The following is a 21,129-nucleotide window of genomic DNA, read 5'->3' on the forward strand; positions in this document are numbered from 1 at the left end:
TTAATTCTAGTTTACAACCATACGATCTATGACAAAAGTAATACTGACGGGTCGGACATAGAGCCTGAACTGGATTGTCAAATGGCTACCGGAGGCCTCATAAAAAGAAAAACATCACATTCAGCTTAACCCAGTATGCATTCTACGATATTAGGCCTCTGGTTATCATTCTGTCTTTATTATGTAAACTAATTTAGGACCAAACAAAGTAATAGAGTATTTATTTGTTCATTCATTCAGTAAAATTTTACAAAATGGATTTTCACCATATCAGTACTGTTAAAATGAACCAGCAAAGAAGTGAATTTCTTGTCACAAGCCAACTTAAATGATGCAAATTAAATATTTAGCAAGAACTGTATACTTTTATACAGCACAGTAATTTCTGCATCTCCTGGGAAATTTCATCCTTGAATCTTTTCTACGAAGCATATTCCTTCCAGACCACCAATGTTCCAATTAAACATTCAATATTCATTTTCTTAATATAGAATTTCAGTTTGCTGTAGCTGCATGACTAAGTAACTGGAGATTGTCTTGTGTGTTTATCAAGTCTTTTGATTCTGAGCCCTTCTGACTCCCGACTGAGTTTAAAAGCATGTTTCCACTTTAATAATTAATATTATAAAAATATTTCTGTACTTAAAAATAAATAACAGTACTCAATCAGCTTGCATAACAATTCTCAACAAGACAAGAAAATGTATTATAATTATTATTAATATTATTGTCTTGCCTTCATTATTTTATGGATCAAAAAAAAATTCAGTGTACGACATACAAAATCAAACACGACTCCAGCTGACACATTATGTAAAGGATCAACTCGTTCCTTATTTCTATTTTCACTTGAACTGCCCATCAGATTAAGGATTTGTTAAAATGAGATTAATTTCCTGATAAACCCACACAGTGAAGAAGTCATCAGGGTGCTTTAAATTTATTCCATGGGCAATTAAGTGCAGCGAAATTTCCTCAGCTAGGACTGATTTTGAGTGGTAATGGCAGGTGAAGAGACAGATAATGAGCAGGCCAAGACACACACGCTTACAGCTCTCTAAAATGACTTCCTGTGCTTTAACCCTGCAGTTATGAATCAACGTGTCACGCACCGCTTCTCTGACACTCTCTACTCCAAAGAAAGAGTAGTCTCGGCAAGGACGAGATGAGAGAGGGATGAAACTTTAAAATGACTGATTGCTAACCGGTATACAAACACAACACAACAGAGCATGTCGCATATATGGAGAGGATCAAATGTTTTTGGACTGATTTCTATGCTGCAACCTTCTATGCTTCAAAAAAAAAAATGCTCAGACTATCTACAGATGAGAAAACACATAAACATCAATAATGACACACACAGCACACAGAAGCCTGCAAACACCAACGAACGGTCGGGATGGTTGTTACCTACCCACAAATACATCATCATCTTGAGCGAGGAGTCAGGGGCTCTCCGGCAGTGAGGAAACGCTTCCTTACTTATCTTCTTTTAACTTCTTGAGCTCAGCTACGGAAACCCGGACGAATCCTTCTTGTTTCCACTCTCTCAGGCTCACAGTTCTTTTGTATAATTTATTATATCACTATAATAGAGCTTATTAAAACTGACACTTGGAGGAAGAAGAAGCTACTTCACAAGGTTTGAGATGCTTCTAGCAGTCTTGTTCTTGCTCCTCTCCTTTTTTTTTCTCTTTTTGCTCTTTCTTGCCTTTCCCCACTTGGTCCTCTTCACCCTTTCACTGACAACCCCTGCTTAGGCGCCAATTCCTGACGTATCTATTTAATGAGAAGATCCGTGCACCAAGGAAGTCCAGTACAACTGTGCACTCAAAGTGCCAGAGAAAGAGAGAGAGAGAGAGAGAGAGAGAGAGAGAGAGAGAGAGGGTGATGGTGTAGGTTTCTCTAGTACAGGCTCCTCAAGAAAGGTACGTGTACGTTAACGCACAGCTGATAGGATGATCCGAAGCAGGTTTTCCCCCGTACACAAAAAAGGACTTTTCCCTCTAACAAAATGCTGCTCAGATCCTCAGACGCTGTCGTCCGGAAGCTGATGCGCAGGGGAAGAGATCAGTGGGAAATCAAAAGACTCATCTTCTGTCCTGAGGGAAGGTAAGAAGACAACTGACTGAAAAAAAAAAAAAAAAAAAGCTTGCAACTTCCTCCAAAAAACACTGCAATCTCAGCTGTGTGAGATTCACTTCAATAAAAAAGCAGATGTGAAAGAAAAAAAAAAAAAAAAAATACAGGTAAACTATGGTCAAAATGGCACAATGGGATGAAAAGGAGGTAGAAAGCACCGCCCTCTCCTAAACGTGAAGCTTGCACCTGACTCTGCAGCCTGTACGGCTTTTCCCCCCCTCTTCTTCTCCTCCTCGTCCGGAGTGAATGTGCTGGAGATAAAAGCAGCGAGTACTGGGGCCAAGGCCTTCCCGCTCGGGTTGCTTTGGCTCTGACGCACTGACTGCCTTCTTACAGCACTTTTCTACAGCCATCTGCTGACTCGACCACGCTACTGCTACTGAGAGACCAGCCAGCTAAAGCGCAGCCGTAACTATCTAGAAATGCACATTTGAGGCTAAAACTCATTACTACCGTTCAGAAGAGGGCTGAGATTTTTAATCAAACGCAGGTATTAGAGAAACTCGAGAGTAACAGAAAACAACAGCAAAACCTTTCTGTAAATGGATTTCAAACCAAGAGGGGACAAAATGGAAATTTGAGCAAGGTCCACTTTTTTGTTTTATGCGTGTGAGACACAAACGCAATGAGATTTTCCAGTGTATTTATGAGGGAAATTAAATTCTGAGGGAAATTTAAATATTACATTCTCCTCAGGAAGCAATTTGACTCCCCTTTAAAAGGAAAACAATAAAAAAAGAAAGTACAACCGTCACAAAGAGAAAGAGAGTGAGTGTGTGAGGATAAATGATTAAGCTAAAGGCTCAGACTCAGGCACACATTTAGCAAACACACAAACAAACAGACACATCACATTAAAGAAACAAGGCCATGTTAAAGGGATTTTACCACAGGTAAGGGATACTAAGGCACAACACAAACTGTCAGCGACAGCAATATAAGACACCATTGATCAATAAATAAATTATATTTCTTAAATGATAACAATTTGAATTGGGTCATTCCTGTTATGCAGTGTCTTTTGAGCTTTAACTTATAAAATGATGGGATGTTTTAGAGTGAAGAACAGCAAAATATCACAAAAAACACAATTCATAAAATCCATTACTATTGATTGTTTGTGACTTGTTTGTGCTGTTGTTTTCCCATTAAAAATGATGTCACTTCCGGGAGGATGATTCAATTATGGAACTGGCTTTTGTTAGTTAAAGGGATATTACAAAAGACTAACATGATGAAAAATAAGATTGAGGACACAAAACTATAAATTGACTTTCAGTATTAATAATTCTGAATTTGAAAATGATGTTAAATGTAAGAAGTTAAATTAATTAATTATTTTATACAATATGCAGTCAAACCATAATTTATTCAGACACTTTGAACATTTCATTCATTAATACAGTTTATTCACTATAGTTTAAAAAAATGGTAATAAAATATGACACGATCTCGACGAGTTAAACTGTGTCAGAAAAAATTAATCTTAATTATGTCAGATAACACTTAAGCAGAACATGGTCAGGTCAAAGTGTCTGAATAATTTTTGGTTCCAAATTTTTATCAGTTTTACTGGTAGTCCACTGTATGGGTATAATATGTCACAGTTTACTTTATTTTGCTCTCCTCACTTACATAAATGAACTATAGTATCCTGCACCCACTAGTAAAAATATATCAAACATATCAAAAATGTCTGAATAACTTTTGGTTTGACTGTATCCGATAGCGTACTGCCTAGCAGGAATGACTGGCTTTGAGTGTATTTTCATCAGAATTTAAAGTCTGAACTGACTAAAAAGAGAAAAATATACCACTGCTGTGCTCACTTTTGCAACAAGATGGAACGGTTTTCTTCCGAATGAAACGATTAGTACAGACAAATCCGGTCAATACTCTGAACAACATTCTGAAAACAATAAATGATTGTTGACATATTAAACAAAGATAAATGGCAGGTACAATGTAAAGCCCATTGCTTGTGCACCCAAACAAAACGAACATACTTCAGCATACAATTTCGTTAAACCATTTTGCTTTGGAGCAAGAAAGGTCTAATGGTCACGGAAACTGAGTGCTGCTTACTGACGTGTCCATTTACATGGAGCAGACCGATTCAGCTGCCGTCTCCTCTGTCCGATTGTGCCCTTTAACCCAATTAAAAGGCTACAAGTCTGAAATAGTAGCTAAACCGTCTTAAAGCAGTAGTGCATCTCATTTGTTTGGATTATGACAAAAACATAACCTTAAAAAAAAAATTAAAAAAAATAGCATTACGTTTTGCCAATTTCCTGTTAAAAAAGTACCAAGTACATCACACTAGGTCCTGCTCAAATAATCTAAATTTAGGGCAAGCTTCCAAAAAGCACTTCTGAAACAACTGTCTTCAGATTAATGAGTGAGTCACTAACAAGAGGAAATGAGATGGCAAAGAAATAAGAGAAGTGCTTTTCATGATTTAAAGAGCCAAATCAGCACTGGCCTGTTTATTAACATTATTATTAGCTTTTTAAATATACATATTTATATATAAATTAACAATTAAAGTAAATATATTTAAAAAAAAAAAATAATAAAATAAATATATTATATATATATATATATATATATATATATATATATATATACCCAAAAATTCTTCATACAGTGGACTACCAGTAAAATTGATAAAAATTTGGAACCAAAAATTATTCAGACACTTTGACCTGACCATGTTTTGCTTAAGTGTTATCTGACATAATTAAGATTAATTTTTACTCTTGAGATCTTGTCATATTTTATTACCATTTTTTTAAAACTATAGCGAATAAACTGTAATAATGAATGAAATTTTGGTTTGACTGTATATTATATATATTTCAGCTGAATTTGCAGAGGACAGTGCTGATTTGGCAATACATACGCTGTATGATCATTATTATTGGTTTAGTCCAAATTTACTGGTCTAATTGCAAAGAAATAAGAGAAGTACTTTTCAATGTAATTATTAATATTATACGTATGTTTTTTATTGAATTTGCAGTGGACAATGCCGATTTTTCATAACATATACTGTAAAGTATGTTCATTATTGCTTTAGTCCACATTTACAGCTCTAATTTCAATTGAATTAAAAAAGTATCATTAAAAAATAATAATAATCAAGAAAGTAGTTGCCAGAAAACAAAAAATAGAGTGATGGGTGTGTATGAACAGGAAGGTCTGGGTATTAATCATATCAGACTTAAAACCCTTCAACAAACCATGATAAATTACAGCACTGAGAGGGGACTGCAGCACCTCCGCTCCTGCACGGTGTACACATCTCTCCCACGATTCTGCAGGGCTGCACATACACACTGTATGTGTTCTGTGAACTCAAGGCAGAGCCATCAAGGCACATGGTTATTCCTCCACACAGATATGGTGTGTTTGAAGAAGATGAAGATCTTTGGGAGGGTCTTCATCAGGAGTGAAGCTGACACCTTTGCTACCCCTGGCTTTTCAGGCCAGTGAGTGAGCAGGAGGGTTTGAGAGCCACTATTAAAGTTTAATGAGAAGGCGAGGTAAGCTTTGTTGTATTTTTAATATGGACACAGCAGAGTATGAGGGAATAACACGTTTCTGTATGAGACTAAAACTGAAGGAGATTTTTTTTTTTTTTTGCCTATTGATTTAATATCATCATCTTCTCGGCCTGAGATGCTGAAATGAACTTGAAGGATACATAAAAATTCATTCTACAGTCATTGTGACAAAATGATTTGTCTTTACATGAATGAATTGCAGTTTTATGATCTTCATGGATTGCTTAATTAAAGGTCGATACCAACAACATCCAGAAGCACAACGGCGGCACAAAGGAGCACACAAAAACACATACACACACACAACCACACAAAGCGACACAGAGGCATCACTTACCCTGAGTTGGTCCGTATCACAACTCATTGGTTGTCCTGGAATCTGTCAACAGAGACATACAAATTAGAGTAACACATTACAGACCAAATGCAGCACCTCCCTTCAGTAATTACAAGTCAATCATCTAGAGTGGGCTGAGGGGAGAGAAAATGAGATCTGTCAAAACTGAGGTTTGCAACATGGAACCATGCAAAAGGTGGCGAGAGCAGGGAATAAGACAGGCAAGACATAGTTTCCATGCTAGAAATGGTACACATAACAATATTTTCCTCTGTTTAATTATTTATTTATTTATTTTTTCAAATAATGGAAATGGTATAAAGCAAGTGGTTCTCAACTGGTTTTGCTTCAGGACACAGATTTAACATTGGCATTCAAGAGGCGACTCAATATAGTACCAAACATGTCTGTGTTAAAATCAAATTAGCAGTGAGAATGTGTGTCTCTCTATATATAATTTCAACAGATATGTTTGATTTTAAGGATTATTTTGGTTTAAAACAACTGATTGTGAAGGTTTAAATTTGCATTATTCTGCATTTAATTTAAAATATACTGTATCTTATATGTTAGAAAAAAATGACAGGACTTAAAACAAGAAGAAAACAATTTTTTAAATAATTAATACAGAGATTCCAGTGTATTACATCAACATTTAAAATAAGTGTATGTGTGAATGTATTGAAATATCTTAGAGTTAGTTCACCCAAAAATGAAAATAATGTCATTAATTACTCACCCTCATGTCGTTCCACACCCCTAAGACCAAAAAAACTAAAAACAAAATAACGACTTTTCAACAATATCTAGTGATGGCCAATTTCAAAACACTGCTTCGGAGCTTTACGAATTGAATCAGTGGCGCCAAAGTCACGTAATTTCAGCAGTTTAGCCATTTGATAAGAGATCTACTTCACTAATTCGAAATAAAAGATTCATAAAGCTCAGAAGTAGTGTTTTGAAATTGGCCATCACGAGATACTGTTGAAATCAGAATCAGAATGCGCTTTATTCGCCAGGTGTGCACAAACACACAAGGAATTTGTTGTGGTTTTCTATAGGAGCTCTTCGGTACACAAATACATATGACATGAGAACAGAAAGAACTGTTTTAAATATGTTTTTAGTACGTTTATGGGTCTTGAGAGGTTCGGTGGCTTTGCTCTCAATAGTGGCCTCACCGAGCCATCGGATTTAATCAAAAATATCTTAATTTGTGTTCCGAAGATGAACGAAGGTCTTACGGGTGTAAAACGACATGAGGGTGAGTAATTAATGACAGAATTTTCATTTTTGGGTGAACTAACCCTTTATTATTACCATGAACTGCACCAATAGTGCCAATAATATCAAGCTGAACTGAACTTTAAAACTAAAATTATCTTGAATTTTGATGGTTTCGTAGTCTCTCAGCAGCCAATAATTCACACACACAAAAGTCATTGTAGTATGCACAATGTTTCTCATGCAAGTGAACCTGTATTTAATGTATTTTCTTTTAATTAGTTTTGTTCATGTATTTTGAGGATGAGGGAAATGTCAAGCAACCTGTCAAGCTTCACAGATGAGACAGATGTAATATCATAGAGTTTGGTTGGATGTGCGGCATTTTATGGCGATAACAAAAGATATTGGAAGTGTTATCTCCTTCCTTACTTAGCTATATGAACTATACATGATTATACGGTTTGTACAATACAAACTAATACAATTAGAAGAGATCTGCAACACATTTTTAGGTTGTAACCCACCAGTTGAGAACCACTGATATAAAGAATCACGTTTAATTCAATTGAGCAGAGTATTTCTACATGCCTTGATGCACAGAGTTTCTCAAAAACTAATCAATCATACTCAACCCTCAAAAAGCGGGGGAGGGGGAGAAAAACATTTCTAATTTTGTTAATGCTTGTTGAGTGTTTGAAAGAGAACTACACAATTAAGAGATTAGGGTCTGGTTATGCTGAGAGGGTTCCTGGATATACCACTAATCTTCCCCTCATGCCTGCCGTCAATACATCCATAATGCACTGGCCAATCTTCATTTAAGAAATAGAATCTGTGTTACAAACGCTCTCTTCAAATGTAATGATATTAACAGTTCCACTTTCCTCTCAGCCTAAAACACTTAGCTGTTTTTCAAAGTGTGCTCATTTCCCATTAGCCAGGCCACTGAGTGAAGCCGAATAAGATTTTCATCATTTAGTAACTGGACAGAGCTGCAGAAAGACCCTAAAGAGGATTATGACCCACAGATAGAGGGAATAAAGGCCAGGGAAATTGCTTTGATTTGATATGATATGAGGAAAAAACGGATGCATTAACCTTGTCACCTCAAAATATCTGTGTATCAAATTAGTAGTAAGACTTCCGCTAACGGCTACTCACTGGTTTTTGGCAAACCACTCTTGACCATAAAACGTTGCGCTTTTATGATGAAGTTTATATCATGTGCAAAGTTTTCAACGAATCGTAAAACATCAGCATTTTTTTTTTGCGCACAGTTTAACAAAAAGGCAACTGAAGTTTTATGCAAATTAATATCTTTTCCCTGTTAAAAAGAAAGAATCAGGACACCACTAGGTTTTCTTGTAGGGTAGGAATTGTATTATTTAGCGCCGCTGACCTTAATGATGGCTCACTTGTTTTGGTAGCACTTTCTTTTCAGCCACTAGCCCCTAGCAGGTCGTTAGGAGAAGCTTCTCAATATCTCTGGGGCGCACAGCATGCTTCTGAATTCAGACCGCTGGCATACATTTTTATATATAGTCCTGTGCTGAAATCTGAAATTCAAACCATTTTTTTCTTCTCTGTTACTCACAAGTGCTGACATTCATTTTTTGTGTTTTTCATTATGTTATTATTTTATCATCGTTAAGGCTGTCAATCGATTAAAATATTATAATTTCTTGATATGCTCATTATTTCATGACAGGTACAGTATTTTAGAGGTAGAGGAGTCAATCACTGAAGAGACATTACAAAACGTGGAACTAGAAATAAATATATCAGTGTATAATCCGATATCAAAATTTATTGCTGATAACTGATCAGTGGCCAATATTAAAAACATTCAAAGTAATGGCTGTCAATTGATTAAAAATCAATTTCTCAATTTTCAAGTAATGAGTAAAATCTTCAGTACTATTTTAAATAAACAAAACACTCTATAGCACTATAACACAGTAGAATAAATTACATATATACATACACAAATGTAATTTATTCTGCTGTTATAGCATTCTTATAGTGTTTTTTTTATTATTTAAAATAGTGCTGAATATCTTATTATTGTTTGAAGAATTACTTTTAATCAATTGACAGACATGATATATTGATATATTACTTTTAATATGTTTAATATCCAATAGACACACTCTCTCTCACACATACACATTGAGTTTTCATGTTTTATGGGGACTTTTCACAGAGATAATGATTTTAATACTGTAAAAACTGTATATTCTGTATATGTTGTTTTCCTCATGGGAAAAAATGTCCTCACAAGGACAAGGATTTAGGATATTACCAGCTTTGTGGGGACATTTTGTCCCCGTAACGTAAGTATACCTGAACACACACACACAAGAAAATGTAGCATGAAAGTTTAGGATACACAATATTATAATTGATTTAAATATCCATTATGAACTAATATATGTCTGATACACGTAAACTGTAAGTCATTACAGTCATATGCAAAATGGGGACATGATTAAATGTATTAAAAATAATTACGTTTATTAAAAAATACTTCGTAGTTATACTTCATTAACAAATGTAACATGTTAAATTGACAGTAATAATCATTATTTTGTGAACTAAATCCTGTGTGTTGAATGGAGTCTGATTGCTCACAGGGTGTAAATTGTTTCAAGTTCCCTTTTCAAAGCTTCTCAGGCACACACGATTCCACAAAAGCCACGGCATACTGCGTGGAGATGGCCTCAAACAGCTCAGAAGAGGCTCTTGTTCGGTAATGATACTTTCCAGATGAAATCAAGGGGAAAACCAACAATAGTAGCACAAACAGCCCTCCTCCGTATGAAAGGACAAAAGGACTCTCGAAGGGCTTGCTTATCCTTTACCTCTAATGGTCTGCTTCCCTCCTTTTCACTCAGAATACACAAACTCTCTCTCTCTCTCTCTCTCTCTCTCTCTCTCTCTCGCTGACTTACATAGAGTACTTGAGAGAAACAGACAGAGATGGAGGGTAATACTGAACTGTTGTGGCACAGAATTGCAGGATGGAGAGGTAAAGAAAGAGGGAGTGAGAGAGAGCAGGCCTAACTCAGTCCCTCAATAAGCTCTATAGGTCTTACACATTCAGTGGAAAAAGCAGAATGAAAAAATGTCAATAAGTAGCACTCTGCTGAGTACAAGCGGCAGAACACGGCTGAGCAGAATGACTTTATTAAGCTGACACAGAAGACTGCGCTCAGCCGGACCGATGGATAGAGGGGGAAGAGTGCAAGACAGAGAGGAAGAAAGCATAATAGAAAACCAGAAACTAAACAAAGGAAGGTCTGCATTGTGCTACGATTGAAAATCAATCCCCTGATAAATCGGTGAAAACTTCAACAGACCCTCAGATGGAATTAAGGGGACCTTTGCACAACAATGATGTATTAAAAATTGAAAAGTTTTTCCTTTGTTTTTGTAGTTTACACTGAGACGATAACAGTATCCTTTTCAAAAACTATAGGACTTTGAAACCTATTTTCAAAAGTTTGCATTTTCAGGGCCCTGACTGTTTTCATGGAATGGCCAAAAAGGAATGGCCAAAACACATTAAAAGTTTTCAGTTTTTAGTTAAAAGTAGTGCCGTGTAAATGGCCCCGTAAACAGGTCTTTTTGGTACAGGTGGCAAGCATTCCAACAGATATAATAATATAATATTTGATCTAACAATGACACCAAGACAATGTGATTATATAAGTAACACTTTCTGCAAAGTCTGTATATATAATACAACAGAAATGTTTTCCTAAATCCTTTTAATAAACATTATAATTTCAAATTGTTTCTTGTAAATTAACATCTCAGGAATATTTCCATTTATTGTCAAAGCAGAAAGTTATGTTCTTTTAGAAGAATTAAATCCATACATTTATATATATTTATATACATTTATATATTATATTTATATATATTAGAGATGCACCGATACTAAATTTCTCTGCCGATACCGATAGCCGATTATTCAGAATGATATCAGCCGATACAGATACCCATAGTTTGGTTTTTCTTAAGGAAAAAAAAAAAACTCTCCCAAATAATGTTGCAAACTATACAGGGAACCCTCTCATTTTGTAAACTACAATATTTGAGGTTACAATTAACAGCAGAGGTATTATATTCAGCTGCTGTTTATTTTCAGATATAATAATTACACTCAAATAAAAACTGAAATGTATAAAACTTAGTATCACATAAGGTTGTTTTCATAAGCACTTGTCTTCATGGCAAATTTGCACAAACATAATTAACAGTAAATAAGCTCCTCTCTAGTGTTTTTTATATACAGATAGCTAACGAACTGTGAACATTGGAAAACATTCCTGAGGTAAATTTGACATGATGTGACATATTGTTCACAAGCTGTTTTATTGACGTCTTTCCGCGGTTGAAACACAAATAAAGTGATTACATGAGACGTGATACATTCTGGTAAGTTGTACAATATATTTCAACATACCTTTGATGTTCATTCATGTTTTTCGAGATATAACTATTGAAGAGGAAGAAAAGACTCGCTGCTGCCTGAACGGAGGCATTACAGCGATCTGACGCGTCACATTTAAGAGCGTCAAAACGCCATTTATTGTTTGAATTTCATGATAAAATGGACAGAATTTGAAAACTGAAACTTTAATTCTTATCAGAAGTAATAAAGCACAAATCTTTTTGCGATTATTTTATGGGAGGCGCTACAAATAATATTTGATGTACGAAAAAAAACGCAGACCTGGCAACCCTGGCTTGAACTACGGGTGATTCATAGGGTCAAAAAGAGCCTGCTTTAACGTCACTATTTTTAAACTGTTAATGAGTTAAAATTCAAAACGAGTGATTTTCTCTTCACACACAGTATGTATGAGTTGCAGTCTGAACACGTCTTTCCGCACCCTTTTGATTGACAGGATATAATCGGCCCTGACCTTCGAGAGTTTTTAAACAATCTTTTAAACAAAGTTTTTAAACACGGCCGATAGTGATAATAATAGCTTTTATCAGCCGATACCGATTGTTAGCTGATACATCGGTGCATCTCTAATATATATATATATATTTATATATATATATACACACACACACATATACATATATATATATATATATATATATGTGTGTGTATGTATGTGTGTGTGTGTATGTATATATATATATATATATATAAATAATGTATATGTATGTATGTGTAGCCTATATATATATATATATCAATTTTTTTTGGTTTGACTGCATATATGTATGTATATATATATATATATATATATATATATATATATATATTATTTATATATAGTGTGTGTGTGTGTGTGTGTAACATTATTTACGAGAATATTAAAGGTGCAATATGTAAAAATTGTGTCCACTAGAGGCCTATTCAAAACAAAGGCGTAGCTTGATGATGCCAAGTTTGAGCGCGGAATCTTGGAACATGTGGTCTTCAACTCAACGGCCAGTGGAAAAGAATTGGGATAGGACTCGGGAGGAAATCATGTTCATGGATGCGATTATTAACGTTACTGTAGTATGAAGCAGAGCAGGACCGAGTGTTGTGGGAGCTGAACGAGGTCGCTGGAGCAATTGCGCAATACACGCCACACGAGCAGTGGAACTTTTATTATGCCACAGTCGCCGGCGCCGCTTCTGCTTTTCCGGTCATGAGTATGAGGTAACGCAGCCAAAGCCACTGGAAGGCAAGCCTGCAACCTTTAGCCAAAAAAGCGTAACGGCTAATGCTAACTGGCGGTACCCAGGGAGGAGTTTTGAATGGCGACACGATAGGCTGAGAGGTGCCGCACGTGATTAAGTTAGCCGTTCGCTTTCTCCAATGGTAAGAGATACAGACCCTCTTATCTCCCTATAATAATACGATCTCTGACGCAGCTCTGTTTATCATATTAGATACGTTTGAGAGTGTTGAAAATTATGTTATAACGTTACACTGTGCGTTCGCTCTGTGGCTGCTGTGAGACACTTGTTGCACACTGCAATGAACTAGATCGATATTAGAATATCATATTAATAAATGCTGGATGGCTTGTGTTGATAAATGGCATGCAATTCATTTTAAAACGTATTGTATGATGGAGAAAATTCTGTACTACTGTTACTAAAAATAAAGCTGCATTTGATTATGCTATGTTAGCTACTTGACAAAATAGTGTTTTTCTCTGAGGCATGGTAAAGCACGGTACTGTAGATTTAAACAATAAGACTAAACGTGTTGAGCTATATAACAACAATTAGTTTTTTGTCTATAAATATATCAAAACAGTTGTTGCCTTGTCTATTAAAAAGAGTAATATATTAAAGCATCTTTGGTGTTTCAATGGTCTCTACAAAATAAAACCGCAAACCGAGGCAGACCGAGGGTTAATACGGGTATGACGCAATTGACAGGCGACTCCTCACACGTCCCGGAGCCTTGGTTAAAACTGCAATTTTCTCACGATTTACAAATAGTTGGAAACATTTGGGGTATTGTAAGTACTCAAGTGAACAAAATATATAACACTGGCCTAGTGGTTTTTGGATATTTTACTGTAAAAATATTACATATTGCACCTTTAAACTCTTTATCATGTTCTCTCTAAAGCTGTTATTCTGTATACAATTATTTTATAAATCATTACAGGGTTCATAGAAAGTGTTAGTGGATAAACATACAGCTGACGCGCATGCTGTATCTATTAACACTTATAGCAGGAAGCACTAGAGTCACAGAATCATGACATCCTCCAGGGGATAAAACGCCCATAATAACATATAGCGATCCACTGATGTTAGAATAAAGATAAGTCCAAAACTGATGCCTGCGGTTCTCTATACAGTGAACATGCAGCACTTTATTTCAATTAAAGCTATTGATGTTAGATCAAAGGTAATGCTAATAAAATGCTAATGGCATCTGTATTAGAAAAGCCATTTCAGTCCCTCTAAGCATTGATGAATACATTTCTAAAATGTTTGGCTGAGAGAGAGAGAGAGCTATAGGTACTGCTAATTTATGCGCTGCTCTGAGGAATAATGAGAAAGGAGGGTGGGTGAAGAAAGTGAGAGCTGAGCCAGCAGAAATTCCCAATGCTGCAGTAGCCCTACTGAATCCTGCACTTTCACAACACTAAGCTTATCAGAGAGAGTGGAAGGGAAGAGGCAGCCAGATCTAAGGCTTTTAAGACTCTTCATCAATATTAGAATATCTGAACTGGCAGGGTGTTCATACCTCTAGGTGCACAGAACAGACTTTTGAGGACATCAGAGAGAAGTCTAGGGTTTGCAGCTGATGTGGCCAAAGCTGATGAGAGGAAACATGCCTATAGACCTTACGCGCTAGAGAAACAAGCGCACAGCCAACTTTAGAATTTTAGACTTTAGAATCACTGTCGAAGAGTAATTAGCTGGTTAAGTGGATTACTTATTGTAGAGTTAACGAAAGTTATCATGAGCACTGTAATGTTTGAAGCGGATGTCATAAGAGCCAGGAAGATTCATTCCTCAAAACGAGTGGTTCATTCATAAATCCGTGAGATCTTTCCTTTATGCTCTGGGAATACAAATCGGAAAACAGAACACAATGAGCGTGGTGCTCAAAAGAGGCAGGGATACATAAGGTCTATAAGTGCCTCTATGCTAAAGGAATGTGACTAAAGCAGAACCTTCTTCCTTATGCACTTTATCATAAAGGGTCGTAATATTATATATATATATATATATATATATATATATATATAAATATCATCAGGGAAAAAAATCTACAAAACCAACATGGCCATATCAATTCACCCTTCCACTTTGTATGATCCTATTATTCTGGATCATTAAAGGGAAGAAAATTAGCAATTGAGATAAAACTTGATTAGAAGATTACAGATTAAATTATGAATAATTAAAAAAGATTGCCACACTGACATCATTGGTATCTTAACATTATGGTACATATAGTGCTTCCTCATTGTCAATCCAAACTTGTATAAGAGCAAAGGTTCTCTCTTGCAGTATTGAGTTCGGGGCTTTAAAGTAAAATGATGCTGTCGATACAACAGGCAGGGTAAAAAAAAAAAAAAAAAAAAAAAGAAGAAAAAAAAAAAAAGGAGGCTGCATTCAGTGCTCATTAATCCATAGACCTTCATCAGCCCGGGCTGCAGGTTCACATAGCCTTCCCTGACACCGTCTCAAAAGAGATCACACTCACTGATGGATCCTGCTTTGTTCTTGCTGATCCACCACAATTACCCCAACTCTTCTCCTAGGATCAGTTTGAACAAAATGGCAAAACAGAGGCCAATTTGCTCGCTACTACCCTCCCCCCAAACAAACACCCACACACTAGCACAGAAACATGCGCTGGGACTTCTGGGACCTCAAATGATCCCTCTCGTCAATTGAGCAATGTTCCTTATGTATACAGCTGTTAAACTGCTTGGCTGTATGCTGAGGTTAATACCAATCCAACAAATTGCACACGCAGATGCTGGATTGTTTGAGGGAGAACGATATCTTTTGTTTCTGAATGACTTGATTTGACTTGATTTGCTTGCTATAGAAGAGCGCAGGGGTAATTATAACACTTTGCTCAGTGATTCAGAAAATGTTTAGCCTAAAGGTTTGCAAATTTACTTTAAAGAGTCATTTTATACATGAAAAATGACTACAAACTGGATTTATGTATAGTCTCTTATGCTCACCAAGGCTGCATTTATTTGAATAGAAAATACAGTAAAAACAGAAATGTTGTGATGCTTTCTATTTGAATATATTTTAAAATGCAATTTATTCCTGCAAAGCTGAATTTTCAGCATCATTACTCCAGTCTTCAGTGTCACATGATCCTTCAGAAATCATTCTAATATGATGATTTGCTGCTCAAGAAACATTTCTTTTTATTATCAGTGTTGAAATCAGTTGTGTCTATCTATCGGCCACACGCGCGCACGCACACACACACACACACACACACACACACACACACACACACACACACACACACACACACACACACACAGGTTTGTTTTGCTATCTTAGTGAGGACATTGCATAGACTTCCATTGATTTTATATCAGGTCAATTATATTTTCTATCACCTAACCCAACCCCTACTCCTAAACCCACCCATCACAGAAACGTGCAAAACACTAGATTTAAATAAAAACATCTTTTGGTTGATTTATAACAAAGACTATAGAATAACACAAGACACGTCACTTGCATTATTATGAATAGGAGAAAGTGCAACGCGCAATATGGCGGAATAAGTCCCGCCTTCTAAATAAGAGCCAATCGCCAATTGTTAAAGTCATCGCATCACTGCAGCGGCCGTTAGAAGCTCCGGTTCCTATAGAAACAGTCAGACGCGCGCCTCCGAAATGAGACTCAAGAGACACGCATTTAGGACTGCGCATGTGCATTAGCTTGACCCAGCCTGAAAATACTGTTTTTTGTCATGATTCAAACATTTAGAAACAAAATTTCTGAGACAGTTGTTGTTAGATTTCATTGGTGATATCAAATATGAAATTTAATCGAAAGCTTGGCAAACAGTTTTGGAGAATTTGATTCCCCATTCAAAGAGATAGGAGAGGCTTTTCAAAGATGGCCGCCAGGTGAAATGACTTGTCTTAAAGGGAGTTTGTTTATAAGCCTTTTAAACTAGCGAGGACCAGTCAAATGTCCTCACTAGTGGGTTGTGAAAGTATTTCACAATATAAATGAGGACATTTGGTCCTCACAAGTATAGTCAAAACAAGTACACACATGCACACACAGTAGATGTGTGTGTATACATTTCTTTAGAATAAAAGTAGTTATAGTAGAGTACACTAAAATGTAAAACAATTAAAAATCACTATAATGTCAGTAATTACACTATGTGTATATATCAAATGTTAGTGGGTTAAAATGACACTCTCGAACACAACACTAGACATATCCTAAAAGTATGAATGACAGGCTATTATAGACTAGTGAAATCAAACTGTAACAACAAAGCTATGAATAATGGATAAATGATTAAATATTACTACCACATCAGGCCCCAAAACAACATGAAAAATTGCAAACCTTTAAGGATGGATAACTTAACTCTGTTATAATTTATTGTAAAAGCAATCACAAACCTAAAAACAAAAAAATAATCAAGGAAGCTATATTAATTAACTAGGTCAAACAGACTTTTTTTTAACATCAGTGTCAATTGAAACTGAAACTGTACATTATATTGGGAAGAGGTAGAGGTAGAGTACTCACACATGCCTGATATGCCCACTGTGAGTGCACTGTGTGTTATTAGCAATGTTACATGCATTCCAATTTTCCCTGCTCTCTCCTACTTCGTAGATATGGTCATGGGCAAATATTCACATTTATTTCCTCGTTCTGTTAGAGGAGGTTTCTTTAAAGAAAGAACAGGATTTAATAATAATAATAATAAAAAACCTAAGAGATGAAAGCAGCACTGTCTCTAACATTTCAGTCTCAATGGGACCCAATTCATTCTTATATGCAGGGCAACCTTAACCCCAATTTTGGACAACTGGTTTTACACAGTGAGAATGAACCATACTCTGATGTTTAATTGAGGCTCTGATCCCCCAAACACTTAAAGGGGAGCTTGGGGATTAGAGCTGCCCTCCCTGAGCCTGTTCCCCTCACTCTGCATGGCTCCAGATACTTTATTTTGACAGGCTGAGCAGAGAAATACCAGCACAGAATACATCAAGTTCTCAATTATTGGATTATCTCAAAGTGATATCATTACCACAGAACATTCTCTCCAATCATTGATTGCATTTTTCAATTTATTTCACGATTAATGCAAGTAGCCTGACCGAACAATTGTCTGATGAGTTCTGGAACCCCATCAATATATTCTCCTGGCCCACATGAGCAGTCTGTGTGTTTTATAGCTTGGGCAAAACATCTCTCATCCCTCCTGTCTCGTGTCTCTCAATTATTCTAAAGGACTACCAATCTCATCTAGCAGGTAGATAGACCATGTGAATGAGAATTACAATTTTAAATGCAAATACACTGAAGTGAATGCTATTTTATCACATGTCAGGGGAAGCTGCTTCGGCAAATGCTAATGCAGTTTGTCTTGTGGCCAGGCAAACAGCTCTCTCTTTCACAAGTGCCTTGATCAAGCAGTTATTCTGTATACCGCAGGAAAACATATTATTACAATATCACAATTAAGTGGACATGTGGTGGATTTCACATCATTTCTACTTTGAGTAAATGTTGCCAGTTTTGGGCATGTGAAAATTAAACTAGCAATTTATTAAGAAATATTCCATGCTTCCTTCCTCAAACTGAAATGTTCAAACAAAACAGATTTTTTGAGTACATTGTTTTAATTGGCTAATTTATGGTATATAAACATACACTACTGTTTAAAATTTGGGGGTCAGCACAGCACATTGTTTTTTCAAAAAATGAATCCTTTTATTCAAAAAGAATGCATTAAATTGATCAAAAGTGACAGTAAGGACATTTATAATGTTTACAAAAAGATTTATATTTCAAATAAATGTTGTTCTTTTGAACTTTCTATTCATCAACAAAATCCTAAAAAATGTGTATCACAGTTTCCACAAAAATATTAAGCCTGGGGCCAGCGTGAAAGACGCTCAGGACAGTTGACGGAATTGTTACTTGCCGATCAGGCCAGTGCTGCATCGTCACTAAAGTTTATCATTAGCATATGCTTTTAAGTCTTGTCAAAAATACATGAAAAGGCCAAATCACGCCACACAGACAAACGGCAACAAACAAGTTCGCCGTTGGATTTAGAATTCTATGAGAAAAAAAAAACTGTCATGTTCACACTGCCCCATCAAACACCGAGTCACAGAGAGTTAAGTCTGACTGGGAAAAATTGAGATCCACACAACTACATACGTCTAACCATGTTAACAATATTGTCAGGCAAGTTTATTAGGGCCCGAGCACCAATGGTGTGAGGACCCTATTGTAATTGCTCAGTCAGTTATTCTTCTTCTACGAAATGAATCACATTTTTGAGGGCTTAAACATGCTCAAAAACTCATGAAACTGATATGCGTTTCAGAATTAGGTGTGGCAAAATGGCTCGATAGCGCCACCTACAAAATTTTAATTAAGCGCCCTTTGCGCTACGTTTCACGGACAAGTATGAAATTTGGTAGACACATGTAACAGCCCAATACCTACAAAAAAGTCCCCGGGTGCAAAACCTGAAAACCCAAAAGGAAGTGAGATATTGTGAATTTTCTCTGCAAAATTTTTGCAGTTTTTGCCATTTCCAGACACTGTACTTTAACGAACTCCTCCTAGAGCTTTAATCAGATCAACATCATATTTAGTCAGTCTAATCTAAAGGTCTTTGTGGCGTTAAATTGCGAAGATCTTGAGTTTTCGTTGAAGTGGCGGCCTGACAAAGTTCGATGTTTCACCATGAAAGAAGAACTCAGGCATACAATGTCCGATCTGCCCTAAACTTCACATGTGTGATAAGAGTCCTGGCCTGAAGACATCTATATGCCAATATTCAGTTAGTCATAGCGCCATCTGCTGACAACAGGGAATGGCATGATTTGCACTGCAATTCACTCCCAGAAACACATTTCAATATGCCATGAAGTACCAAACATGCTAGAAAAATGTTAAATCAAGCAACACTTGGCTAAATGCTATAGTATGCGATTAACGCCACAAAACAGGAAGTTGTTGTAACTCAGGCATACAATGTCCAATCTGCTCCAAACTTCACATGTTTGATAATAGTCCTGGCCTAAATACATTTACATGGCAATATTCAGTAATAGTCAAAGCGCCACCTGTTGGCAGCAGGAAGTGTGGCACATCGAAATGACTTTGCCATATTTCTCCTGTTTTTACTCGCTTACATGCATGTCACCAGGTGCGAGGGCCCTTTCATCGCTGCTTGCAGCTTTAATTTCATTCGTATCTTTGTTCTGTTTTGTTTATTTGAGCTGTTGCTGGCAATTTGTTTATTTGTTCTTAATTTATTACTGAAGACTCACTTGTCTTCAATAATGTTTGAACATTATATTAGTTACACTAGTAGTTTTTGCTGGGGTATTGAAATTGGAATCAATTGAGAATTGTGAAATTTCACCGTTATCTAAAATTGTGGTGCCTTGTTAATTAGTATATGTTACATTGTATTTATTTATATTTTTTTGGTGGGGACCAGGCCAATAGAAAAAATCCTTAGCGTTGAGCCCTGCACTGTTTTCAAACACTGAAAAATAAGAAATACCAATGTATCTTGAGTATCAAATCATCATATTAGACTGATTTCTGAAGGATCATGTGACACTGAAGACTGGAATAATGATGCTGAAAACTCAGCTTTGCCATTATATGAATTTACCATTACATTTTAAAATATACTAAAATAGAAACTATTTCACAATATCACTGTATTTTTGATTGCAGCTTTGGTGAGAATTAGAGACTTCTTTCAAAAACATTAAAATCCAGACCTACCCTAAACATCTGAATGGTAGTATATACCTACACTTAAAACCTGTGCGACACCAAGTGCAAATCTTAACTTCATACAGTTTTCTGACATTTGATTCTTGATTAGGATTGTTCTGCTTTGTCAGAACGGTATTATTTAGTAACAGGGTTTCCTCGTTGATGGCTACAGGTGCTAATTACAATGGTAAATCATTTATGCAGAGGCAGACAAATGGATGGCCGGGCACTGAGGGGCTGGCGGAAAGGTCTCAGTTACAAACGATGTGAGATAAATCATCTGCTCGCCATTTTCACACACATCATGCAATTATGCGCTCAACAAGTGAAATCTGCTTAATCTAGTTCATTTACGTGATGCATCGC

At 36.2% G+C, this 21,129-nt stretch overlaps 1 protein-coding gene across 4 annotated transcripts in view; it reads right to left on the bottom strand.

The window, feature by feature from the left end:
• The window catches only part of rbfox1 (RNA binding fox-1 homolog 1), a 285,471-nt gene that overhangs the window by 167,450 nt on the left and 96,892 nt on the right, over positions 1–21,129 (bottom strand). For 2 of the 4 annotated variants that reach the window (XM_051886614.1, XM_051886618.1), the window contains exon 2: positions 6,049–6,090. The exons of 1 other annotated variant lie outside the window; for it this stretch is intronic. In XM_051886614.1, coding sequence (XP_051742574.1) covers positions 6,049–6,090 — 42 coding nt within the window. Of the gene's footprint in view, positions 1–1,417; positions 2,374–6,048; positions 6,091–21,129 lie in introns of those variants that run through there. One more of the 4 variants, XM_051886619.1, reaches the window with a different exon arrangement.

The sequence above is a fragment of the Ctenopharyngodon idella genome, chromosome 3 (genome assembly GCF_019924925.1).
Source record: "Ctenopharyngodon idella isolate HZGC_01 chromosome 3, HZGC01, whole genome shotgun sequence".
NCBI classification, from domain to species: domain Eukaryota; kingdom Metazoa; phylum Chordata; class Actinopteri; order Cypriniformes; family Xenocyprididae; genus Ctenopharyngodon; species Ctenopharyngodon idella.